This window comes from Sciurus carolinensis, chromosome 16 (assembly GCF_902686445.1).
Source record: "Sciurus carolinensis chromosome 16, mSciCar1.2, whole genome shotgun sequence".
NCBI classification, from domain to species: Eukaryota; Metazoa; Chordata; class Mammalia; order Rodentia; family Sciuridae; genus Sciurus; species Sciurus carolinensis.
The window spans coordinates 11,098,725-11,122,095 of NC_062228.1; the positions used below are offsets into that span (position 1 = coordinate 11,098,725).

The 23,371-nt window shown below is 46.5% G+C and overlaps 1 protein-coding gene across 1 annotated transcript in view; it reads left to right on the plus strand.

The window, feature by feature from the left end:
- Cfdp1 (craniofacial development protein 1) overlaps positions 1-6,719 on the plus strand; it is a 110,139-nt gene extending 103,420 nt beyond the window's left edge. Inside the window, exon 7 of the mRNA XM_047528591.1 lies at positions 6,399-6,719. Coding sequence (XP_047384547.1) covers positions 6,399-6,489 — 91 coding nt within the window. The 3' untranslated portion in view covers positions 6,490-6,719. The remainder of the gene's footprint in view (positions 1-6,398) is intronic.
- The last annotated feature ends 16,652 nt before the right edge of the window (positions 6,720-23,371 follow it).

The window sequence follows — 23,371 nt, forward strand, 5'->3', positions numbered from 1 at the left end:
TGGGATTATAGTCAAGCACGACCACACCCAACTGCCACACCTTCTGTTCTTGGGTTATATTTACAGTAAATAGATTTCAAATCTTGACCCTGCCACCCACCTGCCCCAGTTTCTTCATCAATAAAGTAGAAATTCTTTAATATGACTCTCAGGATTCTTGTGGGAATTAAATAAGTTGGGGAAATGCCTGGCCCCCTCTTTCCCTGGCCCCCCGTCCTCTGCTCAGATTTCTTTCTCCCACCTGCCATTATTGACCAAGACTCAGGCCTTACTGGAAATCTAGATGCTTTAATCCATTTAAATCTCTACCAGCTCTTCAGGAATACACAGCAGTAAGAAGCAGAGCTTTGGGACATCTCGTACTCTCCCTGGCTGGCTTTTGTCCCTTTGCTGAGCTTTTCAACTTGGGAATCTGGGCCCTGGGCAGCCACCTGTTCTCCCAGGGATGTTTACTAGTTCCAAGACTTGGCTACCATTTTCTGCTGATGGATTAAAAAGCATGGTATCCCCTCCCTTGACCATTCCACTGAGCTCTAGGCTTAGGTCTCAACTGGTAGGTTGACATCTCCATATGATGATGTTCAAGGCACACATCAACATCCAGAACCAAATACTTGTTCTCTCTCCATAAATGAACTCCCTTCCTCAGACTTCTCAGAAAAATGCCACCATTGTTGTCCAGCTGCTGTTAGAAGAAAACTTGGTCATCGTCCTTGATTTCTTCTTTCCATGACATCCAGCAAGTCTAGTTTGTGCCCCTGTCACAAAGTATTTTAGCCCATCTTTCTTTGTGCAGTCCCCCCTACCCAGAGTCAGCTAAAGATCCCTGCTCTGCCCTCTGCCTCTTCCTCTACCTTTTCATTCATTCTCCCCCAGCTGCTGAAGTGAGTGTTTAAAAGTAGAGACCATTTTCAACTCCCTGCAGAGAGCCCTTCAGTAGCATTTTCAATCCATGCCCAACCCCTTACCTTCGCCAGCCAGACCCTCCCTGAGCCTTTCCCTACCCACCTCTGTCCTCTTCTTCCCTGCTTGCTGGAACTAGGCCTTACTGCTAGCACTGTAGCACTAGTCCCCCAGAAGACTTGGGTTTGCCATCTGAGACTTTGGACACCACTCTAGAATAGCCTATACCCCCTCAGTCACATCATCCTCTTTGATCTTCTCCATTACACATATTGACTGATGCATGTTGTTTTTTATTCATCTTTAATAATGCTCCAGAGCAGAGTCTTATTCCCAACTCTGCAACAGCTCCCAGCCCAGAGCAGGTGCTGCACCATTGCAGTATGTAAATGCCTGTTCTGCTAGACAGTAAATAGCCATGACTTTGTTTGGCAACCTAATAGGATTAGCACTAGCCACCCAGAAAAGATGGGCATAATATATCATCAGTATGTCTCATCCAGGCACCATTTTCAGTCAGAAAAATTGGTTGAAATGCCTGTGCCAGAACCAGTTGTTTGCCCAGCAAGGAATTGCTGCTTTTCCTCTGAGCCCCAGCCCCTGGGCCCATGTAGCATTTCAGAATCAGTGTCAGCAGACCACTGGGTGTTGAACATGGCTTCCTCTAGGCCTCTGTACCTATCACACGAGTGTCCTGGTGGTGTGCAGCAGCAGCAGCTGAGCATCTGACAATGCCAAGGCAGAGGCCAGAAGGCTTAGGGAAAGGAACCGATGAATGCACAAAAAGAAGAAAAACACAGACTTGGTAGTGACTACTGCTATCTGTCCAATCAAATTGAAGGTCACAGAACTTGTGATTGGAGGCCAGGTGTCTGTGATTCTGAGTGGCATGAAGAAGGGACCAGTGAAAATAATATTCTTTCTCCAAAGAATCTATCTTTATGACCCCCAGGAGTCCCTCTTCTAGAACCAGTACAACCTCAAGGAGGTACAGAAATAAGCCATGGAAAAGAGACTGAATTAAAACCATTGCTTTGTGAGTCTGGCTCTCAGGATGTTTGCAAGTTAGATCCTGGGTTGTTGTGGACATGCCTGTGCAGTATTGGGCAGTTTGCTTTTCAGTTGCATTTCTCAGGGCAGAAAATTCTCATTACATCAGTCCTAGAGCTTTAGTTTAGGAACTGAAGTGTAACCCCTTTCATCCCTTGTTTGTGCCACCCTGAATGCTCACTTGGAGAACTGAATGCTGGCTCTGCTTGGAGCAACCTAATAATGATGCAGCCCTGCCAGGTGGCTCACACCTACCTCCCAGTGGCTCAGGAGACTGAGGCAGGAGGATCACAAGTTCAAGGCCATCTTGTGTAACTTAGCAAGATCCTGTCTCAATATAAAAAAGAAAAGGGCTGGAGATGTAATTCAGTGGCGAAGCACTTGTCTAACATGCATGAGGTCCTGGGTTCAATTATAATAATAATACCACCACAACCCTTGAATGTCCTCTATTACCTGCACCTGCTTCAGGTTGCCCTGCCCCTCCCCATGCTCCCTCTTCTCCTGACCAGTGTGCAGTCACAGGATGACCACATGACAGAGCTTTCAGAGATCATCTTACCATTGCCCCCCTCTCTGCCCACCCTCAATTCTCCCTGACCCCTTGAAGGGTGGGTTCCTGGACAGGAGATATTGACATCTTCCCTGGTAGCACTCCCTACCCGTCCATTTTCTATTCCTATTCCCATCTGTCTCTCGCTCCCTGTTATCCTGGATTTTAGGAAAATTGTGGCAGAAAAGTAATTTGGGTTAGAAGACCCAAAAGATGTCAGAGCCTGTTGAGTCTAACCTGGTTCTAAAAGGAAAAACTAGAATATCCCTTAGGTTCTTGATGCTGTTAACTTATTTTGTTAATGAAAATAAAGAGCTATCACTTCTTAAATGGGCCACAAAAGACAATAGCAGCAGGAAAGGACGATGCACTCCTACCCCAGGCTTCCCTGTGGACTGGGCTCAATCAGGCTGAGTTCCCAGGAGGACTGGGCATAGACCAGAAAAGCATTAAGACAGAAAATGAGCAGAAGCCGTGATTCTCATTGCATCGTCAGACAGAAGATCTGTTCTGGGACTGTGACCCACTTAAAATGCCTGAAAACTCTTGAGGCCCAGTTGAAATAGGCGAACACTCAGGTGGCTTTCCCAGGCAGCCCTTGTTCTTTCTGGAGCATTCGCTCTCTTGAGCTCTACTCGATGCCCAGGTTCTGAGACCCTTTACACGGCAGTCAAGTCAGAAATGGGAAGCAGGGCTGGGGATATAGCTCAGTTGGTAGAGTGCTTTCCTCACAAGCATAAGGCCCTGGGTTCAATCCCCAGCACTTGGGGGGGGCGGGGTGAGGGGGGCAAGAATCCTGGAGCGCAAAACAACTAGCATAGCTGTTTTTTCATTTTATTGTTTACAAAGCACATCTCAACATCTCAGTTTCATTGTTTTGTCAGAGATGTATTGTCCTTTTTGTTCCTGTTTTACCAAGAAGCAAAAATAAGGCTCAGAAAATTAAAGATCTTGCCCAAAAGTATACATAGTCAGCTATAGGAGCACCTTTTTTGTCTCTTGGCAATTGGGGAATCTGTGTCCAACAGAAGTTTTTGTTCATGGTCAGCTTTTGGCAGGAATCCAAGGCTGTTACAGATCCCGTTAGCAGCTGCTGATAGCTGTGAACAGGGGAATGAAGTCGCCTGCCTTGATGGCCTTTGTCTGGGTTACCCTTGAGAATTCAGTTGCGTCCTGCACATGTGCCCCTCACTGCTGTCTGAGGCCTTCTCTAAGCCTCAATTCTGCCTGCACCTGCCTGTTTCATGTCCACCCTGGGCTTTGCACTCAGTGGTCTCAAGGTCAGCTGGACCCAGCACAGCTTCCAGGAACCCTCAGTGAGCATCCTAATTTAAGTATCACTTCCTCTTTAAAGGAAAGTCAGGAAGGACCACAAATGCTCCAAGCCTCATACTTCCTCCTCCTTCCGCTTCCTGATCTCCTGGCAGATAGCCCTAGGAGCTCTCTCTTGAGATCCTCCCTCTGTTCCCCTTGCACCCACAGACAGTGGCAGCAGTGCAGTCTCTTGCTGAGAATCACCCCTCTGCAGATGGATGGCTCTTCCAGAGAGCAGTTAAAGCACCTTGCTGTCAAGACCCTGATTCCCCTATAACCTTATTCCCCCAGGCCTGTGGAGCAGGGATGATTGTTTGCAGCAGGAGGAGGACCTTGGTCTATTTTTGTTAGCAGCCACCTCCTATGTACCTTGGTGCTTTAGTGTTAGGTGGAAGTGTGTTGTTTAGTTGTATGTCCACTCTTCGCCACCCCAGCCTCTCTGTTTTCTTTATTTGAAGTCTACAGTTGGCTGGGCACACTCCTATAATCCCAGTGGCTCAGGAGGCTAAGGCAGGATTGCAAGCTCAAAGCCAGCCTCAGCAAAAGCAAGGTGCTAAGCAACTCAGTTGAGACCCTGCCTCTAAACAAAATACAAAATGGGCTGGGGGTGAGGCTCAATGGTCCAGTGCCCCTGAGTTCAGTCCCCAGTACTAAAAAAAAAGAAATCCAGTACACAGTATCTGCAGCTTTCCTCTCTACCAGAGAATCTGAAATTCAAATTTATCTGGACATCTTGTATTTTTACTTGCTAAATCTGACAACTCTGACCCCCCCAGGGCTTATGTCAAACTTAAGAGTGGCCCTGCCCTTGTGTTTCCAGCCATTATAGCCTTGTTGACGGTTTTGACATGGCACCAAAGTTCCTGATCTAGCCCAGGTGGTGGCTATTGGTTACTCATAGCACACATCCCAACTTTGGACCATCTGTTGTCTTCAAGAACCCTGATGGAAGCTGGCTTCTTAAAATGATGACTACCATACTAGCTACTTTTTTTTTTTGGTAGTGGGGATTGAACTCAGGGACACTTACCCACTGAGCTACATCCTCAGCCCTATTTTGTATTTTATTTAGAGGCAGAATCTCAACTGATTTGCTTAGTGCCTTGTGCCTCATTTTTGCTGAGGCTGGCTTTGAACTCATGATCCTCCTGTCTCAGCCTCCCGAGCCACTGGGATTATAGGCCTGTGCCACTGCGCCCGGCTCTAGCTACCATTATACTGAGTGTATGCCAAGCACATTGTGTATACTTTAGTTCTCACAGCAGCCCTTGAGAGTAGAGAGGATTTGTCTGTCTTATGTGTCCTGCCCAGAGTCACACAGCTAGTGGGTGACAGGAGTCACAGTCAGCTTCCTCTGGCCTCAGAGCCTGCAGTTTTTTGCCAGCCTTTGGTACTAGATGTGGGGTAGGTAGAATGGACCTCATTTCACAGGATCCTGTGAGGAGGGAAAATGAAGCCAGAACTCAGCAAAGGAGCACAGGTTCCTGAACCTGGTAACATTCTCAGATAAATGTAATAACCTTGTAGCGGCAGATGCACATTTTCCACGGTGCATCAAAAAGAAAAATTAGTGCAGAAATTCAATTATGTTTCCCGTTTTCAATGGCAATTTTTCTCTCTCAGTAGATTAATTAGCAGCAGAGATCTCCTCCCCCCAGGCAAATTGCAGCACACTTTATAGCAAGAAGGTGCATTAAAATGCAGCTGTGTGTCATTCAGCAGCCAGCCTCACCGGTGAGCCTCCCTCACAACCGGTGTTGGAGGACCAAGGGTGATCTGGGCCACTGACCTGATCTCAGATCAGAAACAGAGTGCCAGCCTTCTAAGGGGACCCTGTGTGTGGACTGCAGGTGAAGAGGCACTCAGTCTTGTTCCTTAGTGGAATATGGGGAAGGGCCTCTCCTGTTATCCTAGCAGAAGCAGTCTGGCCCCAAACCATGTGGAAGATGCCAAGGAGAGCAGAGGATGACAGGAAGGAAAGAGCTAAATGCAGTTAAATAACTTCTGAAGGGTGTGCTCTATAAACCTCAGCTTGCTTTACCCACTTGCTTTATTCAATAGCTCTTAGGACATTTTCTATTCTATTTCTTTCATTTTCAAATGGTATCTTTATGTATTTTGAGATACACAAAATGTGTGTAGCTTTCTCTCACCCACCAAACCAACACATCGCCAAGACTGAGAAATCTGGAATCGCCTGTCACTGAAAAAAATTGAGGTTCATTCCTCACTTAGCATTGCCCAGCTAGGTTTGCACTAAACTGGTGTTATTTCTTCTTGCTTTAAAGTCTGTTACAAAGGTGTGGTGTTTCCCTGCTTCAGAGCCTCTAGTGTACTTTCCCATTGATAAGTTTTTGCTTTGTCCTTTCCTTTTTATTTTCATTCGTGTCTGAACCAGAATCATCCTCTCGTATAGACCAAATAGAGTAGTTTGGATGTCAGTGACAGTCTAGGCACCAGCTGGGCTCGTCTGCATGTCATTGCTGTACAGCTGGTTTACCCCTGGGGGTCAGAACCACACAGAGGAGTCACTTTCTCCTTCTGGATTCTGCTGACAAACATTTTTTTCATTTTCTAGGTACATTGAACGGAAAGCTTTTCTAGACCGAGTGGACCACAGGCAGTTTGAAATTGAACGGGATCTCAGACTGAGCAAAATGAAACCTTGATGTTCTGGGAGAATCCATAAGCAGCTTAATCCTGTTGACAATGTGAGCTTTTTGTGCATCTGTGAAACGTTTCCAGTTTTCCTCATCCACTATTTCCCAGCAAGGTCTTTTTCTACTTTGAGGTTCTGTTTATGTATCTTGATCTCATGTGGTTTCATTCATTTTACTTTTAAGTTTGTCGTTAAATAAATAAATAAAAATCAGTCCTCTGTGAGGCTGGGGAAGATGAAGAAGTTGCTCATCTTCCCTGTGCTGTGCTGCAAAGTCCAGACTGGGCCCAGCCAGCATATCCCAGGCATGCTGGGCGGGCAGAGCTCTGGCCAGCCATGGTGGAGAGAAGACCGGCCTGCGTGTAGATTTTTCTGGGGCCAGGAGGATCACTGGGGTGGGGGAATGCCAAGTCCCTGGGCATTCATTCTTGCTTCTGCTCAGGTTTCCCTCCTGATCTTTCTCTATTCTGAATGCAATTCCTACTGACGTTGTGTCAGGCCGAGAGTTATATTATTGCTGAATTGGGTTTTTCCCTTCATCCTTTTTTCCTCTTCCCAAAGAAAAGTCAACTTAGATGTGTTCTTATCTGAATAATTCTTTAATTTTTGGTTTGTCAGAGAATATTCTAAAGGCCAGGCACTGTGGCACACACCTGTAATCCAGCAGCCGGTAGGCCGAGGCAGGAGGATCACAAGTTCAAGGCCAGCCTTAACAACTTAGTAAGACCCTTAGCAACGAGTGAGACCCTGCCTCAAAATAAAAAAAAATTTTAAAAAAGGACTGGGGATATAGTTCAGTGGTAAATCACCCCAGGGTTCAATCTCCAGTACCAAAAAGAAAGAAAGAAAGAAAGAAAAAGAGTATTCTAAAGAACTCTTTCTTTTTAACACTGAAAAAAAATTGAAATTTTGAACTTCCTGCTTAGCATAAGACATTATCTAGAGAGCAGCAAGGAAGAGATTAACAATCTTTGGTGAAGAGAGAAGAGGGGATATCAATCATTCATGGTAATAAATCTTTAAACCCCACAACCACTGCTGGGACCTGGGAGTGGGTGATGGTGGGGTTCCAAGTTTTCTAAGCCTCAGTTTTTTGGTGTGAGTCATACCAGTGCCTCAGGCTTGAAGGAAGTGAGATGAGTATTAGATCACAGCAGGTTCCCACATCCAGGCTGCTAATGTGTGGTCAGTATTCGTGACAACCAAGACCTGATTGTCAACCCTGGATGGTTAGGGTGTTGGAATCTTATTATTCAGAAAGGTAGTTTATAAGCTACATTCGAACACACTGTTCACATCCACTGTCATAACAGGTTTTAGAAATGGTAATAGAAGCTGGGTGTGGTGGCTCATGCCTGTAATCCCAGTGGCTCGTGAGGCTGAGGCAGGAAGATCTTGAGTTCAAAGCCAGCCTCAGCAAAAGCAGGACACTAAGCAACTCAGTGAGACCCTGTCTATAAATAAAATACAAAAAAGGGCTAAGGATGTGGCTCAGTGGGTAAGTACCCCTGAGTTCAATTCCTTGTACCACCCAGCCCCCGCTCCAAAAAAGAAGTAAATGATAATAGAACATTTCAGGCCAGGATGGCCAGGATTAGAACTTGTCTGGTCTGCTGTGGCCTTGCAGTAGGACACAGGAATAACACAGGAAAGTCCTTTAGCCTAAGCCCAGCCAACATTTTGACTAGTGTAGGGCCTCCAGCCTGCAGCAGCTACCAGCCCAGGTTCAAGGTGAAATCCTGCCATGTGGTACTGTTTGGCACGTCACCCATCTCCTCGCCTCTTGGATGACTGTTACCCTAGCTGGCATCTGGAGTCCGCGAGCCTCCAGCATGCCATTTCATACAGTCCTTCAGCTGGCATATCCAGTGTGTCAGTTCACTCCTCTGTTTGAAAATGATCTGGAATCCTATGAAATAAGTGGTGCTGAACTCAGGGAAAGTTAGGGTTTTTCCTTTAGGCAAACTCTCACCTTTGAAGTCTGAGAGATCAGGACGAAAGCCCAGGAGCATGTGTTCTCTACACACGTGCTCTTCTCACTTTCCACCTGGAGAACAAAGGCCCTTAGTCAGTGAGAATCACAGCTGTGTACCTGGTCCCTGTCTGTCTCATTCAGGATCTAGTCCTCGCACAGGCTTCTCCATCTGTGCCCTGTCACAAATCTGCAGAAAGGTGGGTTTCTTTCTTCTGTCCCTTGAATGGGTGCATCTTTCCTCAGCAGGTTTGCTGCACACATATGACTCCCTGCAGTGTCCCTTGACTGGTGGTGAGTCTTTGGAAAAGCCCCTGGAGTCTGTCCCCTTTTGACAGAATCTGGCCACTTGTCAGGGCATGCGTAGCTGTTTGCCCCATTCCGCCACAGATCCCTCCCTCCTTGTGTCCCTCACTGTCATGTCTTGAACTGACATTTGCCTTCGCTCCAGCCATCTCCATCCAGACCTACATGTACCTGTTTAAAGCCTCCAGTACTGACTGCACTTCATGTCACTAAGGAAGCACTTCCCTGTGCACATACAGATGCTTGTACACGTGTGTCATCCCTCAGTGGGACTTCAGAGCCTCAAAACAGACCTCCATGTATGTTTCACTGGCCGTAGCTGGTCATCACACCATCCTGGCTGTAGGGGTGGCTGGAAAAGGGAGTGTTCAGCATTTCCACGTTCTGTCTCAGAAGTCAGGCTGGGAGGGAGGAAGTGAGGACTAGGTGGTAGGTTGGCCAACCAGTGTACCTGGCACACTCTACCTTTGTCTTAAACCAACAGCCCTTTCTCCATTTATTCTTTAAAATTGTCCTAGAGGAGTTTGGTGGGGGGGGTAGAGACAAAACAAGATGGGCAGTGTGTGGTAGTTATTGAAGCTAGGAGAGGAGTGTATTTGGTCTATGATGCTATTCTTTTTTTTGGGGGGGGGTGTTCCTGGGGATTAAACTCAGGGATACCACTGAGCCACATCCCCAGCCCTATTTTGTATTTTATTTAGAGACAGGGTCTCACTGAGTTGTTTAGCACCTTGCTTTTGCTGAGGCTGACTTTGAACTCACAATCCTTGTCTCAGCCCCCTAAGCCACTGGGATTACAGGAGTGTGCTGCTGCACCAGCCCATTATGCTGTTCTTGACCTTTATATATGTTGAACTTTTCAAAATAAACCATTTTTAGCTGGGCATGGTGGCACATCACTATAATCCCAGCTATTTGAAAGGCTAAGGCAGGATGACCACAAGGTCAAGGCCAGCATGGGCAACTTAATGAGACCCTGTCTCAGAATAAAAAATAAAAGCTTAAAAAAGTGAGTTGGGAATGTAGCTCAGTGGTAGAGTGCTTACCGAGCATGTGTGAGCTTCTGTTTGATCCCCAGTGAATGGATATATACATACATATATACATGCATAACAAAATAAACCATTTTTTAAAATTGTCCACAAGAAGCAGAATTGAACTCTGTATGTAGAAAGACTTTAAAGTACTCCATGCTAGGTCAGGCAAGTAAGTGCAGCTTCCAGATCCCCACCTCCCGCCCTGCAGACCTGTAAGCAGTAGGAATGTAGTGGAAGGGACCTGTGGCTGAGGAAGGGGATCCTTCTCTGTACCTGTTCAACAACTTGGAAACCAAACTGTGCAAATTCTATATTGTCTTATCTTCCCAGAACCCTCTCCTTAACCCCTGCTCCTTAATGTGGTAGATCAAGTTCAAGGGACAGGAACTGGCCAGCAAGGCAGGCTCATTAAGCTAGACATCAGCAGCTGTTCTCTAAATGAATAGCTGTTTCCTGTAGGTGACTCCAGGCCCAGAATCAGGAGTTTTCTCAGCCTGCCTGGCCACCTACTTTGTGGGCTGAGTGCTGTGGTAGCAGAATGAGCACCCATAGCAGCGAGTGTCCAGGCAGGGAACTAAGCAGGTGGGCATCTGTGGGAGTGTCTAAAGCAGGCATGGGCTGTCTTTGGACCTTCTGATCATCCATGCTCCTGCCTGAGCCTGTTGATGCCTTTGGTGGTAGCTGCTCAGCCAACTGTTCCCACCTCTTCCTACCTCATTCTCAAAGGTCTGAGCCACCTCAGCAAATGCCTGGATTTCCTCAGTGGGCCACTGAGACTAGACTGGGTAGAGTGGCTGACTAAAGTGTGTTGATCTTCAATCAAGAATCACCTTTTCAGGGCTGGGGTTGTGGCTTAGTGGTAGAGTGCTTACCTGGCATGTGTGAGGCCCTGGATTCGATCCTAAGCACTGCATATAAATAAATAAATTAAATAAAGTTTCATTGACCACTAAAAAAAAAAAGGAATCACCTTTTCAGGCCAGGCATGGTGATGCAAGCCTGTAATCCCAGCAGCTCAGGAGGCTGAGACAAGACAAGACTGGCCAGCAAGGCAGGCTCATTAAGCTGGACATCAGCAGCTGTTGTCTAATGAATAGCTGTTTTTTGTAGGTGACTCCAGGCCCAGAACCAGGAATTTTCTCAGCCTGCCTGGCCACCTACTTTGTGGACTGAGTGCTGTTCAAAGCCAACCTCAGCAATAGTGAGGCACTAAGCAACTCAGCCCCTGTCTCTAAATAAAATACAAAATAGGGTAGGGGATGTGGCTCAGTGGTCAAGCGTCCATGAGTTCAATCCCCAGCACTAACCAAAAAAAATATATATATATATCACCTTTTCAGGCTGGGGATATAGAGCTCTTGCCTGAGGCCCTAGGTCCAATCCCCAGAACCACAAAAGAAAACAAGAAAGAAGAGAATCGCCTTTTCACAGGGCACAGTGGCACACACATGTAATCCCATCAACTCAGGAGACTGAGGCAGGAGAATCACAAGTTCAAGGCCAGCCTGGGCAACTTAGCAAGATCCTCTCTGCAGTTTTTAAAATAAATAAAAAGAGCCGGCTGGCACTGTTGCTCAGTGGTAGAGCCTGACTGTGCAAGGCCTTGTGTTCTATCCTCAGCGGGTTTTAAAAAAGGGGTGGGGTGCTGGGGATATAGCTCAGTTAGTAGAATGCTTGCCTAGCATGCACAAGGCCCTGGGTTAAATCCCCAGCACCACCAAAAAAAAAAAAAAAAACCTTCCTTGGTCTGGAGTGTGGCTCAGTGGTAGAGCACTTGCCTAGCATGCATAACGCTCTGAGTTTGACTGTGGCTGTATTCCCAGTACACACTTAAAAGAATTTTGTCTAGCTCTTCACATCCACATTCAGAGAATACTACCCCAGAGGAAATGATGTCCCTTTATCCAGGAGTTAGGAATTGTCAAGGAAATGTTTGCAGGAAGTGGGAAGTGAAAAGAATAAGTCAGTGCTCAGGGACAGCTTGACAGCCTTCTGCCAGGTCCAGTGTTTGGCCCTTGCTATGGTCTGAGCAACCCATGGGGCCCATCCAAGGACACTTTTCAGTTGATACTATAGAGTCCACAGACTCCCAGGGGCTGGGAGTTTCCTGGCCTATCCCTGACCATCAGCCCTTCATCTTCTCCATGACTCAGATGGATGTCAGATTTCCAGGGCACCTGTGCCTTCTTGTTACCAAAAAAAAAAAAAAAACTGCCTAAAACAGTGAAAGCCAAAGAATAAAACAAGAGTCTGTGTTCTGCTCCCCTATTTCCTGCAGAACACAGTGCTCTAATTAGGATCTGTGCACAGAGACTCAAGGGGCTAAAGGGGACACATTAGCAACCAACCTGAAGTGAGCAGTACACGGCCAGAGCTAGTAGGGAACAACAGGACTAAGGGCCCTGGCAGGCCGCCTGGGGACTGCATGACACAGTAGATTAGCTGAGCCACAGGAGGTCGTGGAGAACCCCTGGAGGGGAGTGGAGCAAAGCTGCTTCTGTGCCCAGCCAGCGACCAGTAGGACCAGGTGAAGGGCTCCCAGGAGCCGCGCTGCCTCAGTGCACCAGCAGGACAGGCATATGATTGGTGTGGCAAGATGCAGTGTATGGTGTGAGGAGGTGTGTGGTTTGGGTGGTTGAGGCCCTCCAGAGTGCAGCCTTCGGCCTTTTGGTATGCCACTCCCCAGAGCTGGATGTGCTCGGGCATGTTGGCAAGTGAACAGGTGAACAAACAGGAGGTGGTATGAGGATGGTGGGCTTTGGGGAAGAGCCAGAAGCTCCTAGTGTCACCAGCAGATGATCCGTGCTCCCACAGGTGGTGCTTCCTCTCAGGCTGTCAGAGCCCCTCCATTTTCCAGAGGAGGAAATTTGCCTGAGGTCATCAGAGAACCAGCCAGCAGTCACATGTGCAGGGCACCATGTGGAAGGGCAGGACGACCAGCCTCTTGGCACCTGCTGGCTTCCCACCACCATGTTGGGGAAATCCTGCTGGGAAGGAAAGACTCCAGTGCCAGGGGCAGAGGACGGACGCACAGATGCTTACAATTGAAAGGAATGACAGCTGGCACACCTAAGACAAAACCGAGGACACACTGGCCAGTGTCCAGTCTGAGGAGGAGGCCTGCTGCTGAGCAGGACACCTAGAGGTGGCTTCAGCAGCCTGGGGGTAAAGTGTCACATCCAGACTGCACCATGATCAAGCTGTGCTGACCAGCATAGGGAGTGTTGCCTTCTTCACTTGGGGATGTTAACCTGGTTCTAGGTGGTGAGGAGAGGAGGAATGGGGCCCCAGAGGACAGCAGCCACTTAGTGTGTGGGCTGCTCCTACAGCACCACCTCCCCTGGTTCCCACCTCAGCCTTCTCTGCAAAGTCTTTTTCAGTCTGCTTTTTCCCACGGCTTCCCAGAGTAACTTAGATCAGAAGTACTGCCGGATGCCATCTTTGTACACAGGTAAATTGATCCTGTCAAGGCAACCAGGATGTGGGAATTGAGCAGAGTTCTTCCGGGTGCCCTGCAGCAGCCCAGACCACACAGCCTGTCCTTCACATTTGCTTCTCCAGGGCCCACAGCAAATTCTAGTTGTTTGAGACCTCAGAAATGGATGGACTGTGTGGGTCTGTGTGCATGTATGGTACAAGATGGACTTGTTAGGCTGAGGAACAAACCTAGGAGAGCCCCGGGTTGGCTCCGACACGAGCTGGTGCCCTGCCAGATCTTCCTAGCTCTGTATCCAGCAAACTCCCTTGACCTCTCTGAGTCTCAGATTGTGCACATTCATAAAGTTGCTGAAAGGACTAGGGGGTAGCTCAGTGGTAGGATGCCTGCCCAGAATGCACAAGACCCTGGGTTTGATCTGCCTCACCCCAAAAAACATAGGTTGTGAATAATTTATTAATACAATTATCCTATTCTGCCCACCTCAACATTTTATGAAGTGCTATACACTTCCCAGTTGCTAAGTTACTATAATTTTGCACCTGTTTTCTCATTCTGCAAGAAAGCCAATCTTATAGGAGTATAAATTAGTAGTACTTTGAAGAGCACTTTGGCAGTGCCTAATAAATCTGGAGCTGTTCCCAGCAACATGGCAGTTCTCCTTGGTTTACATCTGAGAGACGCTCCAGCATGTGCACAAAGAGGCAGACTATTGGTAATGATAAAACCCCTGGAAACCAATGTAGCTGAGGAAGACTTTCTCCTCTGCCCTCAGGGTCTCCAGCTGGGACTAAGAAATTAAACCTACAGAAGACGATTTATCAGGAGGAAAGCACACAAGCTTTAAGTATTTTTTTTTTTTTTTTTTTTTTTTTTTACATGTACAGGAGTCCTCAAAAGAAAAAGAGAAGGTAGGGGCTATGGTTGTGGCTCAGTGGTGGGACGCTCACCTAGCACATGAAAGGTGCTGGGTTCCATCCTCAGCACCACATCTAAATAAATAAAATAAAGGTATTGTGTCCACCTACAAGTTAAAAAATATATTAAAAGAAAGAAAAATAGCAAGCAGTAGGAGCTGAAGGCTTATACACTGAGTCGGGGGCTGAAGATGTAGCTTCGTGATAGAGCACTTGCCTAGAGTGCAGGAAGCCCTGGGTTAATCCCCAGCAACATACAAAATGTATTTTATTTGGTGGGGAGTGTGATACACACGGGGCTGTGCAAAGAGTGTTAAATTGTAAAAATGTGAGAAGGCACAAGGGCTAGGGTAGTGACTAGGAGGGTAAGTTTTAGTGTAATAAGGTTTGTTTTTACAGATTTTTCTCTGCCTTTGACTTCCTGTCCTTGGTGATAAGAATATCTCTTTCCTTCTGAAATCGGGAGGACACATTAACATGCGAATTTCATCTTCTTGAAAGAACAGGAAGGATGATCAGAGTGTCCTTCTGGCATCCACTGTCCTTCAAGTGCCTTTAACTCGAAAGAGTAGATGAAAACAGGTGTGGTCTGTTCTGCACTTCACCACCCAGTGCCCACCAGGAAAATGATCAGTTGTGAAAATAAGACACTTGATGGCAGCAGCAGATTCGACAGCAGAATGAACGAGCTGAGCCACATGTGTTGTTATACCACATGGTGTATTGGCAGTTTTTGGAAAGCACCACTTGCATCACAAAGACACAAAGCTGGCCTCTGCTAATGTTGCTTATTCTCACCATTTCTAGCCCAGTTGTCTGCATCTGGCTTAAGGACACACATGGATGCAAAAAGCAAAATGAAAAAGACCCAAGTACCATCTCAGTTACATAGGTTTCAAACATGCAAATACAGAGGCAGTGGTGGCCCAACAAATGTGCAAAATGCCACAGAAGTGTACTTTTTTAGATGGTTACTTTGGTGCTGGGGATGTAGCCCAGTAGTAGAGCACTTGCCTAGCATGCAGTGACCCTGGATTCAATCCCCAGCACCACAAAAAGTAAAGAAAATGGTTAGTTTTATGATGTGTGAATCTCACCTCAATTTAAAAAATTTTTAAAAACTTGCAAAAATATATGTTGATTGGTTCCTAACATGTATGTTGACACCTAGTGATAACACTATGCTGAGCAGGTAGGCTCCTGTGAGACAGGAAAGGCCCTACCATGAGAGGAAGATGAGAAAGGAGCTTCATCTACAGTTGTGGGTTATGGCTTAAATTGGGAGGGAGGGACACAGGTATTTCTTACATTATTCATATGTCTATTTATCTGACACATTTTAGTATTTGACCTCAGTCGCCTCTCCAGAGATTCAAGGATGGAAGTGTTACCATGGTGATGCTGGGTGTCCAAGAGCTTTTTCTGCATCCCATTCTGGGTTTACAGGCATTCCTGAGTGAATCTCTATGTAGGTTCTAGAATATTTCCCAGGAGAAAAGACACACAGGTGACCTGTCAGGTGCCCCTTTTGCCCCTTTCAAAAGCAAGTTCAGGGTGGCTGGGGAAACTGAGGGGACTGGACCAGGCTACAATACCCCTTCCAGCACAGCTGTGTGATGGGATTGTTCCTGGCAGCCAGTGGTAAAGCCTGCCTTTAGCCTTCCCTTACACAGCCCCAGCAGATGCAAAGAAACAGGACAAGCACAGACCACATGTTAGGTGCTGTATGAGCTTGAAATCTGAAGACACCAAAACGAATTACAGTCAATATCTCAATTTTCTGGCAGAAGTTAGGGAATGGTCTCTGTTCAAAGTGCCCAGTATCCTGAGCTCACCCAGGAACTTTGGGCCACACTGAGCACTGGAGGCTACAGTGGATGCCTTCTCTGGAGGTGTGGCCAAATCTGAGGACATGAAGAAACCTGACTGGGCTAAGCCTCCTGTCTTGGGTCCTCTGTGGGGAGGGCAAGAAGCTATCCTCTGAACAGCCCCTTCTAGTCTCTTCTCCACTGAACATGTGTGCATTAAAACCTGGCCCCCAAGAGCTTGAGGCACCCTGACTGGCCAATAGAAGACATTATTAAGCTCTTTGGGGGTCTGAGAGTGTGCTCTTGCAGAATCCTCTTTACCTGTGTCTCTAGCAGGTACATAGTTGTTCTACAGTTCTGCCATTGAGCTCCATTATCAGATCTTTAAGGTTCAGGGTCCTGAGATTCGGGGAAGGGAACCTGTTCATATCCCAATTACACCCCTCCCAACCCTCTTGTACTCAGTCTGAATGTGGGCACTCTTGTGCCAGCTACAAATAAGTGGGCTAGATACAGGAGAATAAGCATTGCAGAGGCCTGTTTTGTCTTTGCAATGCAGGCAGTATTTTCTAAAAAGTTGCCAATATATCATGTGATATAGTAAAAAAAAAAAAAAAAACCTAATATTTGGCTATCATGTTCTCAGCACAGAGCTCCTAAAACTCTTGGAATTTACTGTCTTTGTATGCTATTGAAGGACCATGTCCTAGCATGGGCAAGCCCATATGATTAGGGTTGGAATTTTCAGTAACACCCTGACCTCCCAGGAAGGAGAGGTGGGGTGCAGAGATCAAGTTCAATCTCCAGTGGCCAAGATTGAATCAATTATACCCACATAATGAAACCTCCATAAAAACTCCCAAACAATAGGGTTCTGGGATATTGGTGAATGCATCCACTTGCCAGGACAGTGTTACATCCTGAAGTCCACAGGGACAGACTCAGGACCCTTCCAGATCTCCCCTTGGAACTGGGTACTTCTTCCCATGGCTATTTATTTGCATCCTTTATAATAAGCTGTATTATTGAGAATAGCACTTTCCTGAACCTGTGAGTTGTTCCAGCAAATCATCAGACCTGATAGGGGGAAGGGGTTATAGGAACTCTCAAATTTGTAGTCAGCCAGGCTGAAGTATGGGTAGCCTGGGCACTGCATCTGTGGCTGGTATGTGAAATGAAGGCAGTCTTGTGGCACCAAGCCCTTATCCTGTGGGACATGCACTAATTCTGGATAACCAGTGTCAGAATTGAACTGGATATCCAGTTGGTATTGGAGAACCAGTTGGTGTTGAGCAACACCATAAACCTCACTCTGTCTCACTCTTGGGGCCAAACAGCTGCCACAGGCAAATGGGGGCCAGTGTAATATGTTGAAAGATATCCACATCAGACACCCAGATTCTAACCCCAGCTCTGCTGACCAGCTGGTGTCCTCAGGCACATGGCTTGGCCCTCTACCTCCCCCATCACATCTCTGCATCTGTAAAATTAAGGGGTAGATTAAATAATCACCGGGACTTAACACTAGGAATCCTTTTGTTTGTTTTTGAGACATCGGTATTCCTATATTGCCCAGGCTAGCCCTGAACGCCTGTACTCAAGCAGTCCTGCTCCAGCCTCCCAAGTAATTGGGATTGCGAACACACCTCCGCACCTTTTTTTTTTTTTTTTTTTTTTTTTGGTACTGGGGTTTGAACTCAGGGGCATTTAACCATTGAGCCACATCCCCAGCCTGTTTTATTTTTTGAGACAGGATCTTGCTAGTTGCTGAGGATGGTTTTGAACTTGCAGTCCTCCTGCCTCGACCCTCTGAGCAACTGGACTTTATAGACGTGCACCACCTCACCCAGCTTCAGTCTACATTTGTAACAAGCAGCCAGATAATTCTTAGGTACTCCAGTGTTTGAGAACTACAGTTTATGACCTCCCTGCCTGTAAAAAAAAAACGGAAAAATTTAAGCCTCCAGTCATGTATTTGGGAAAATTACATCTTCCTTTATCCTTGCCACTCCAAAAAATTCAAATTCCTAAATTCCTGCTGTACCAGCAAAACCATGAGTATGCCAGCCCAGGTTCCCTCCCTGTGTCTGCTGAGACTCACCTGCAGGAACTCCTCCTTTCCAAAGTCATTAGAATTCCAGCAAGGAGCTCAGCTCCTGACAAGAAGTAGCTGAATCAAGCCCAGGAAGCAAGTGAGAAATTCAAGCACCAAAATCCACCCAAGTGGACTGGGGTTGTGGCTCAGTGGCAGAGCACTTGCCTAACACGTGTGAGGCACTAGGTTTGATCCTCAGCACCACACAAAAATAAAAGTAAATAAAATAAAGTTCCATTGACAACTAAAAAATGTTTTAAAAAAATCCACCCAAGTCCCACAAACACAGCTAAAGGGGCAATACTCTGCTGCCTCTGGAAACAGATGGTGTGACCCTTGAGCACACACAGTGTCACACCAGCTTAGCCAAAGTTTGCAGTGCGTCCACTCAATTGCCCTGCAGCTCAGAGAAGACCCAGGCACCAGACTGCAGCACTCTTGTCAAAACAAGCCCTGCCCGAGGCCAGGTCTCCAGTTGCTCTCCAGCACAGCCATGCAAGGCCCTCCCAAGCTCTAGTTTAACCTGCTCTGGGCTTTTCTCCTTCCCCCACCCCCCAAAGTCCTCTTAGTTACTCTGATTATAGAAGGAATCTGTTCATTACTTGAAATTTTGAAGCCCGTTCCTGGAGGTAGAGCTGAGTGCATGCTTAGCGTTCTTGAAGTCCTGGGTTCGATCTCCAGCACCCCTACCCCACAAAAAAAAAAAAAAAAGAAATTTTGAAAACAGAAAAACAAAATGTAAATTGGTGATCTTGTTAGAGAAAAATCACTCTATACACTTGAGGATACTTTCAGCCTTTTTTCATACCTTTTCTTAACATAATTGGGATTATACTGTAGCCGTGTGATTCAATACACAAACCACTAACCACATGTGACTACTTAAATTTAGGTTTTTAATTCATTAAAATTAAAGCAGCAGTTCTTCATTTGCACAGCCAGGGATTTCAAGCGCTTAGAAGTCACATGCCTGTGGCTTTGGTATTGAACTATGAAGGTATAGAACATTTCCATCAGGGCGGAACTGTGAACCTGATGTTTTGTGTTCATTTTCTTTTTCTTTTTCTTTTTCTCTTCTCTTCTCTTCTCTTCTCTTCTCTTCTCTTCTCTTCTCTTCTCTTCTCTTCTCTTCTCTTCTCTCTCTTCTCTTCCTTTCTTTCCCTCAGTGCTGGGAGTCTGCATGCTAGGCCATTACTCTACCACTAAACTACACCAGCCCTACCTTTGTTATGCTATGAGCATTTCCCCATTTGCTCAGACCTTCTTTGAGGACATGATTTTTTTTTTCTTCCTTTTTTTTGGTTTTGAGGGCGGTACCAGAGGTTGAACTCAGAGGCACTCGCACTGAGCCACATCCCCAGCCCTATTTTGTGTTTTATTTAGAGACAGGGTCTCACTGAGTTGCTTAGCACCTTGCCGTTGCTGAGGCTGGCTTTGAACTGGCGATCCTCCCGTCTCAGCCTCCCAACCTGCTGGGATTATAGGCATGCACCACCACGCCTGGCTCTTTCCTTTTTTTTTTTTTTTTATGATATTGAGGATTGAATCCAGAGGTGCTACACCTCTGAACTATATCCTCAATCATTTTTACTTTGGGATTTGAAAATAATATTGGTAAGTCACATAGTCTGGTCTCTTAAACTGGCAATCCTACTGTCTCAGCCTCCCAAACAATTGGGATTACAGGTGTACACCACCATACCCAGCTAAGGACATCATTTTTAAGGTTTGCATACTATAATTTATTTTACCAATTTCCCACCATTGATCATTTAGGTGACCCACATCTTGTTATTACAAACTGCAGTGTGGAAGTGCCTTGCTTTTAGATCTTTAACTGCATCCCTGATTATTTCTAGATTACTTGTACATTAGGGCTGGAGTTGTGTCAGGGAAAGCGACATTTTCAAGGGCTTGAACTAGAATGCTCTCTCCCTGAAAGGTCTCTGTCTCCAACAGGGCAAGTGTACCCTTCGTCGCTTATTTCAACCCTCTGAGAAGAAAAGCCCTTTCTGCCTGTTTCTGTGTAGACAGCCAGTGCTTTGAGCAAGACCTACCTGAACTAGGAGAAAGTTTATCCAAGGAGCAGATGGGACTGGACAGTTTTGAGTTCCAGAACCTAGTGCTGCACCAGCCCAGTGGACAGGGCAGTTACTCCCCAGTGACCCTTGACTTATCACAAGCCTGATTTTGTGGCACATTGCCCAGGTCACACCCCAGAAAAATGTTTGAACCAGCCCTCCCCATACTATTTTTCTGCCCAAAGAGGTCCCCTTGATCTTCCAGCTCTGTTCCAGGGCTGCCTCCCAGGAAATCTCTGCCAATCCCAGCAGGCCAGGAGAGAAGAGCCTGTAACTCCCATTTCTCCACTGGAGTCTATCTCCATGTATCTGGGCCTTAGCCTGGTGTTCACTCGGAGGTCACTCTGACCCGGCAGAATGCTCTCAGTGAGCATCACTCCATGCCATTCAGCCGTTTCTAGAATCTCCTACCAGGCCTTGCTTTGGTCAAACACTGAGTTATATGAAGGGTGTTGCCTAAAGAACTTTCTCACGTGCAGCCAAGAGACCAACCCTTGCATCAACCTCCAGCATCCTTGTTGGTCCCTCTCCACTCAGAAGACAGGATAGGGGCTGGGGATATAGCTCAGTTGGTAGAGTGCTTGCCTTGCAAGCACAAGGCCCTGGGTTCAAACCCTAGCACCGCAAAAAAAAAAAAAAAAAAAAAAAAAAAAAAAAGAAAAAGAAAAGAAAAAAGAAGACAGAATAGCCTTCTGAGAAGCAGAAAGCTCCAGGCCAGGCGGGGAGGCGTGAGAATGGAGAGGCTGAGGCGCACAGCAACTCCTGCAGCACCAGTGTTTAGCCGAGTGCGTTCAGAGAGCCCTGTGCCCCATCCACCAGTCCCAGTGCTTCCCAGTAAAATGTCACGGTGCATTTGAACCAAGGTCACTGCACCACATGCCCTTAGGGATGCCATCCACACAGAAGGGATGGTGCTCCCTGCAGCTGTGGGAGGCCTTGCTAAGCCTTATGCACCCCCATCGTAGAAATGGGGGAAAGAACATGTTTTGAGAGTTTTAAGAACAATACTGAAGTTCACACGGTAGGACCAGAACCCAGGCCAGCCTTTCACCCTACCCTGCCACTGGAGGTCAGAGGTGGCAGGGAGCCTGCAGTTCTTACCACAGTGCAGACCTCACCCCCTACAGTGAGTTCCTTCCTGTTTTCAAAAAGACCAGTCTCACTCCCAGAAAGCATAAGTATTTTCCCAGTGCACCCCCTACTCCCACCCTGGGGCAGATCCTTGACCTTGGGCAACATCAGAGTTGCTGCCCAGGATGCCTGGTGATCTGTCCTTGCTGAGAATGTGAAACTGTGACTCTGGGGACTTGCACTGGTGACCCCAATGTGGCAGCCACTCTTTTCAGGCTCTTTAATAATTTAGAGAATGTATACTACCCAACCGGTTGGCTGCATTTCTGGATTCAGAAATACAATGCCCTGGGGAATTTTTCCAGTGGAGAGTGAAATTCCACTTGTCACAGATACTAAGGGTAAGAAGCCTGTTCCTTGAAGGGGCTCTGGTTGCTGGGTGTTTACCAGTGTCCTAGAAGGCCAGCAGCCAGCCCCCTAGGAGCCAAGGCGGAAGCCTGGGGGTCTCCCCAACTCAGTTGTCTGGAGAGGAGAGTCCCTTCTGCCTCTTGCCTGGTTGGGGTGAAGGGGCTGCATGGATTGACCTGTGATTCACACTGCTGCTCATGACTCCATAGCTCCCTACCCAGCCTCCCTCAGTGTCTACCCCTGGGGAAGCCCTTTGTACCAGGCCCCAGAATGTCTTTGGGAACCTTTTTCTAAGACGGCTTGCTGTTCCTAGAACTTAGTGATCGTATTTTCCCTGAAAAATTCCTTGTGGGGGCAAAAGGGCAGGGTACCAGGGATTAAACCCAATAGCACTTAACCACTGAGCCACATCCCCAGCCTTTTTATTTTTTATTTTGATACAGGGTCTCACTAAGTTGCTTAGGGGCTCACTAAATTGGTGAGGGTGGTCTAGAACTCACAATCTTCCTGCCTCAGTTTCCCAAGCCACAGAGATTACAACAGTGCGCCACCACACCCAGCCCAACCCTTTTTAAATTTTATATTGAGACAGCCTCTTGCTAAATTGCCTAGGCTGGCCTCAAACTTTTGATCCTCCTGCCTCAGCCTCCCAAGTAACTAGGATTACAGTCCTGTACCAAAATTACACTTGATAGGTGGGTATGTGCCTGTAGTTCACCTACTTGGGAGGCTGAGGCAGGAGGAGCCCTTGAGCCCAGGAGTTCAAGACCAGCCTGGGCAATAGAGGGAGATCCCTCTCAAAAATAAATAAATACACTTGAAAAATGTGATTTTGAGTGAAATAAGCTAGACACAAAAAGACAAATCATGTATGATTGCACATATCCATATGAGGTACCTAGAATAGACAAATTCTCAGAGCAGAGTGGAGAATGGTGGTTGCCAAGAGCTAAGGGGAGGAGAGAGTTATTGTTTAATGAGTTCAGAGTTTAAGATGATGAAAATGTTCTGGAAATGGTGAGCATAGCATCGTGGATATATTTAGTCTCCTGAAGTGTGCACCTCACAATGGTTTAAATGGCTACTTTTATGTGACGCCTACTTTACCACAATCTAAATTCACAGTGAATAATTGGACAAGTAATAAATGATTTCAAGAAAAATTAGAAAATGAGCCAGGTGTGATAGCACATATCTGTAATCCTAGTAACTTGAGAGGCTGAGGTAGGAGGATTGCAAGGCCAGCCTCAGCAACTAAGTGACCTCCATCTCAAAAAGGACTGGGATGTGGCTTAGTGGTAAAGTATCCCTAAATTCAATCCCCAGTAACACCGCCCCCCAAAAAAAATTAGTCTGTGAAATTCTAATCCATGAACATTGAGAAGAGGTTCCACTTCTGAACCAGTACAAGAGACCCTCCCTGAATATCACACAATGGTGGGAAAAATCCCACCCCTACCTCCAACATAAGCAGAGCCAATATCCTGTTCTATTCTTCTATTTTCCCAATGCACATATGTGACATAAATATACATGTGAATTTTTATGAAAATAGGGTGCCTATTATTTGGAGTCCTCTGTTTTCTCTCTTCACAGCACACGATAAATGTATTTTCATGTTATTCTATATGGTAGAGTCCTGTGATTTGTTCAGCTGATGCCCGTTACTGTACATGTAAGTTGTTCCCAAGGTTTCCCAATCAAGGAAATCCTGTAGCGTCCTTGCATGCATTTCTTTGGCTCCTGTGAGTGCATTTTTAG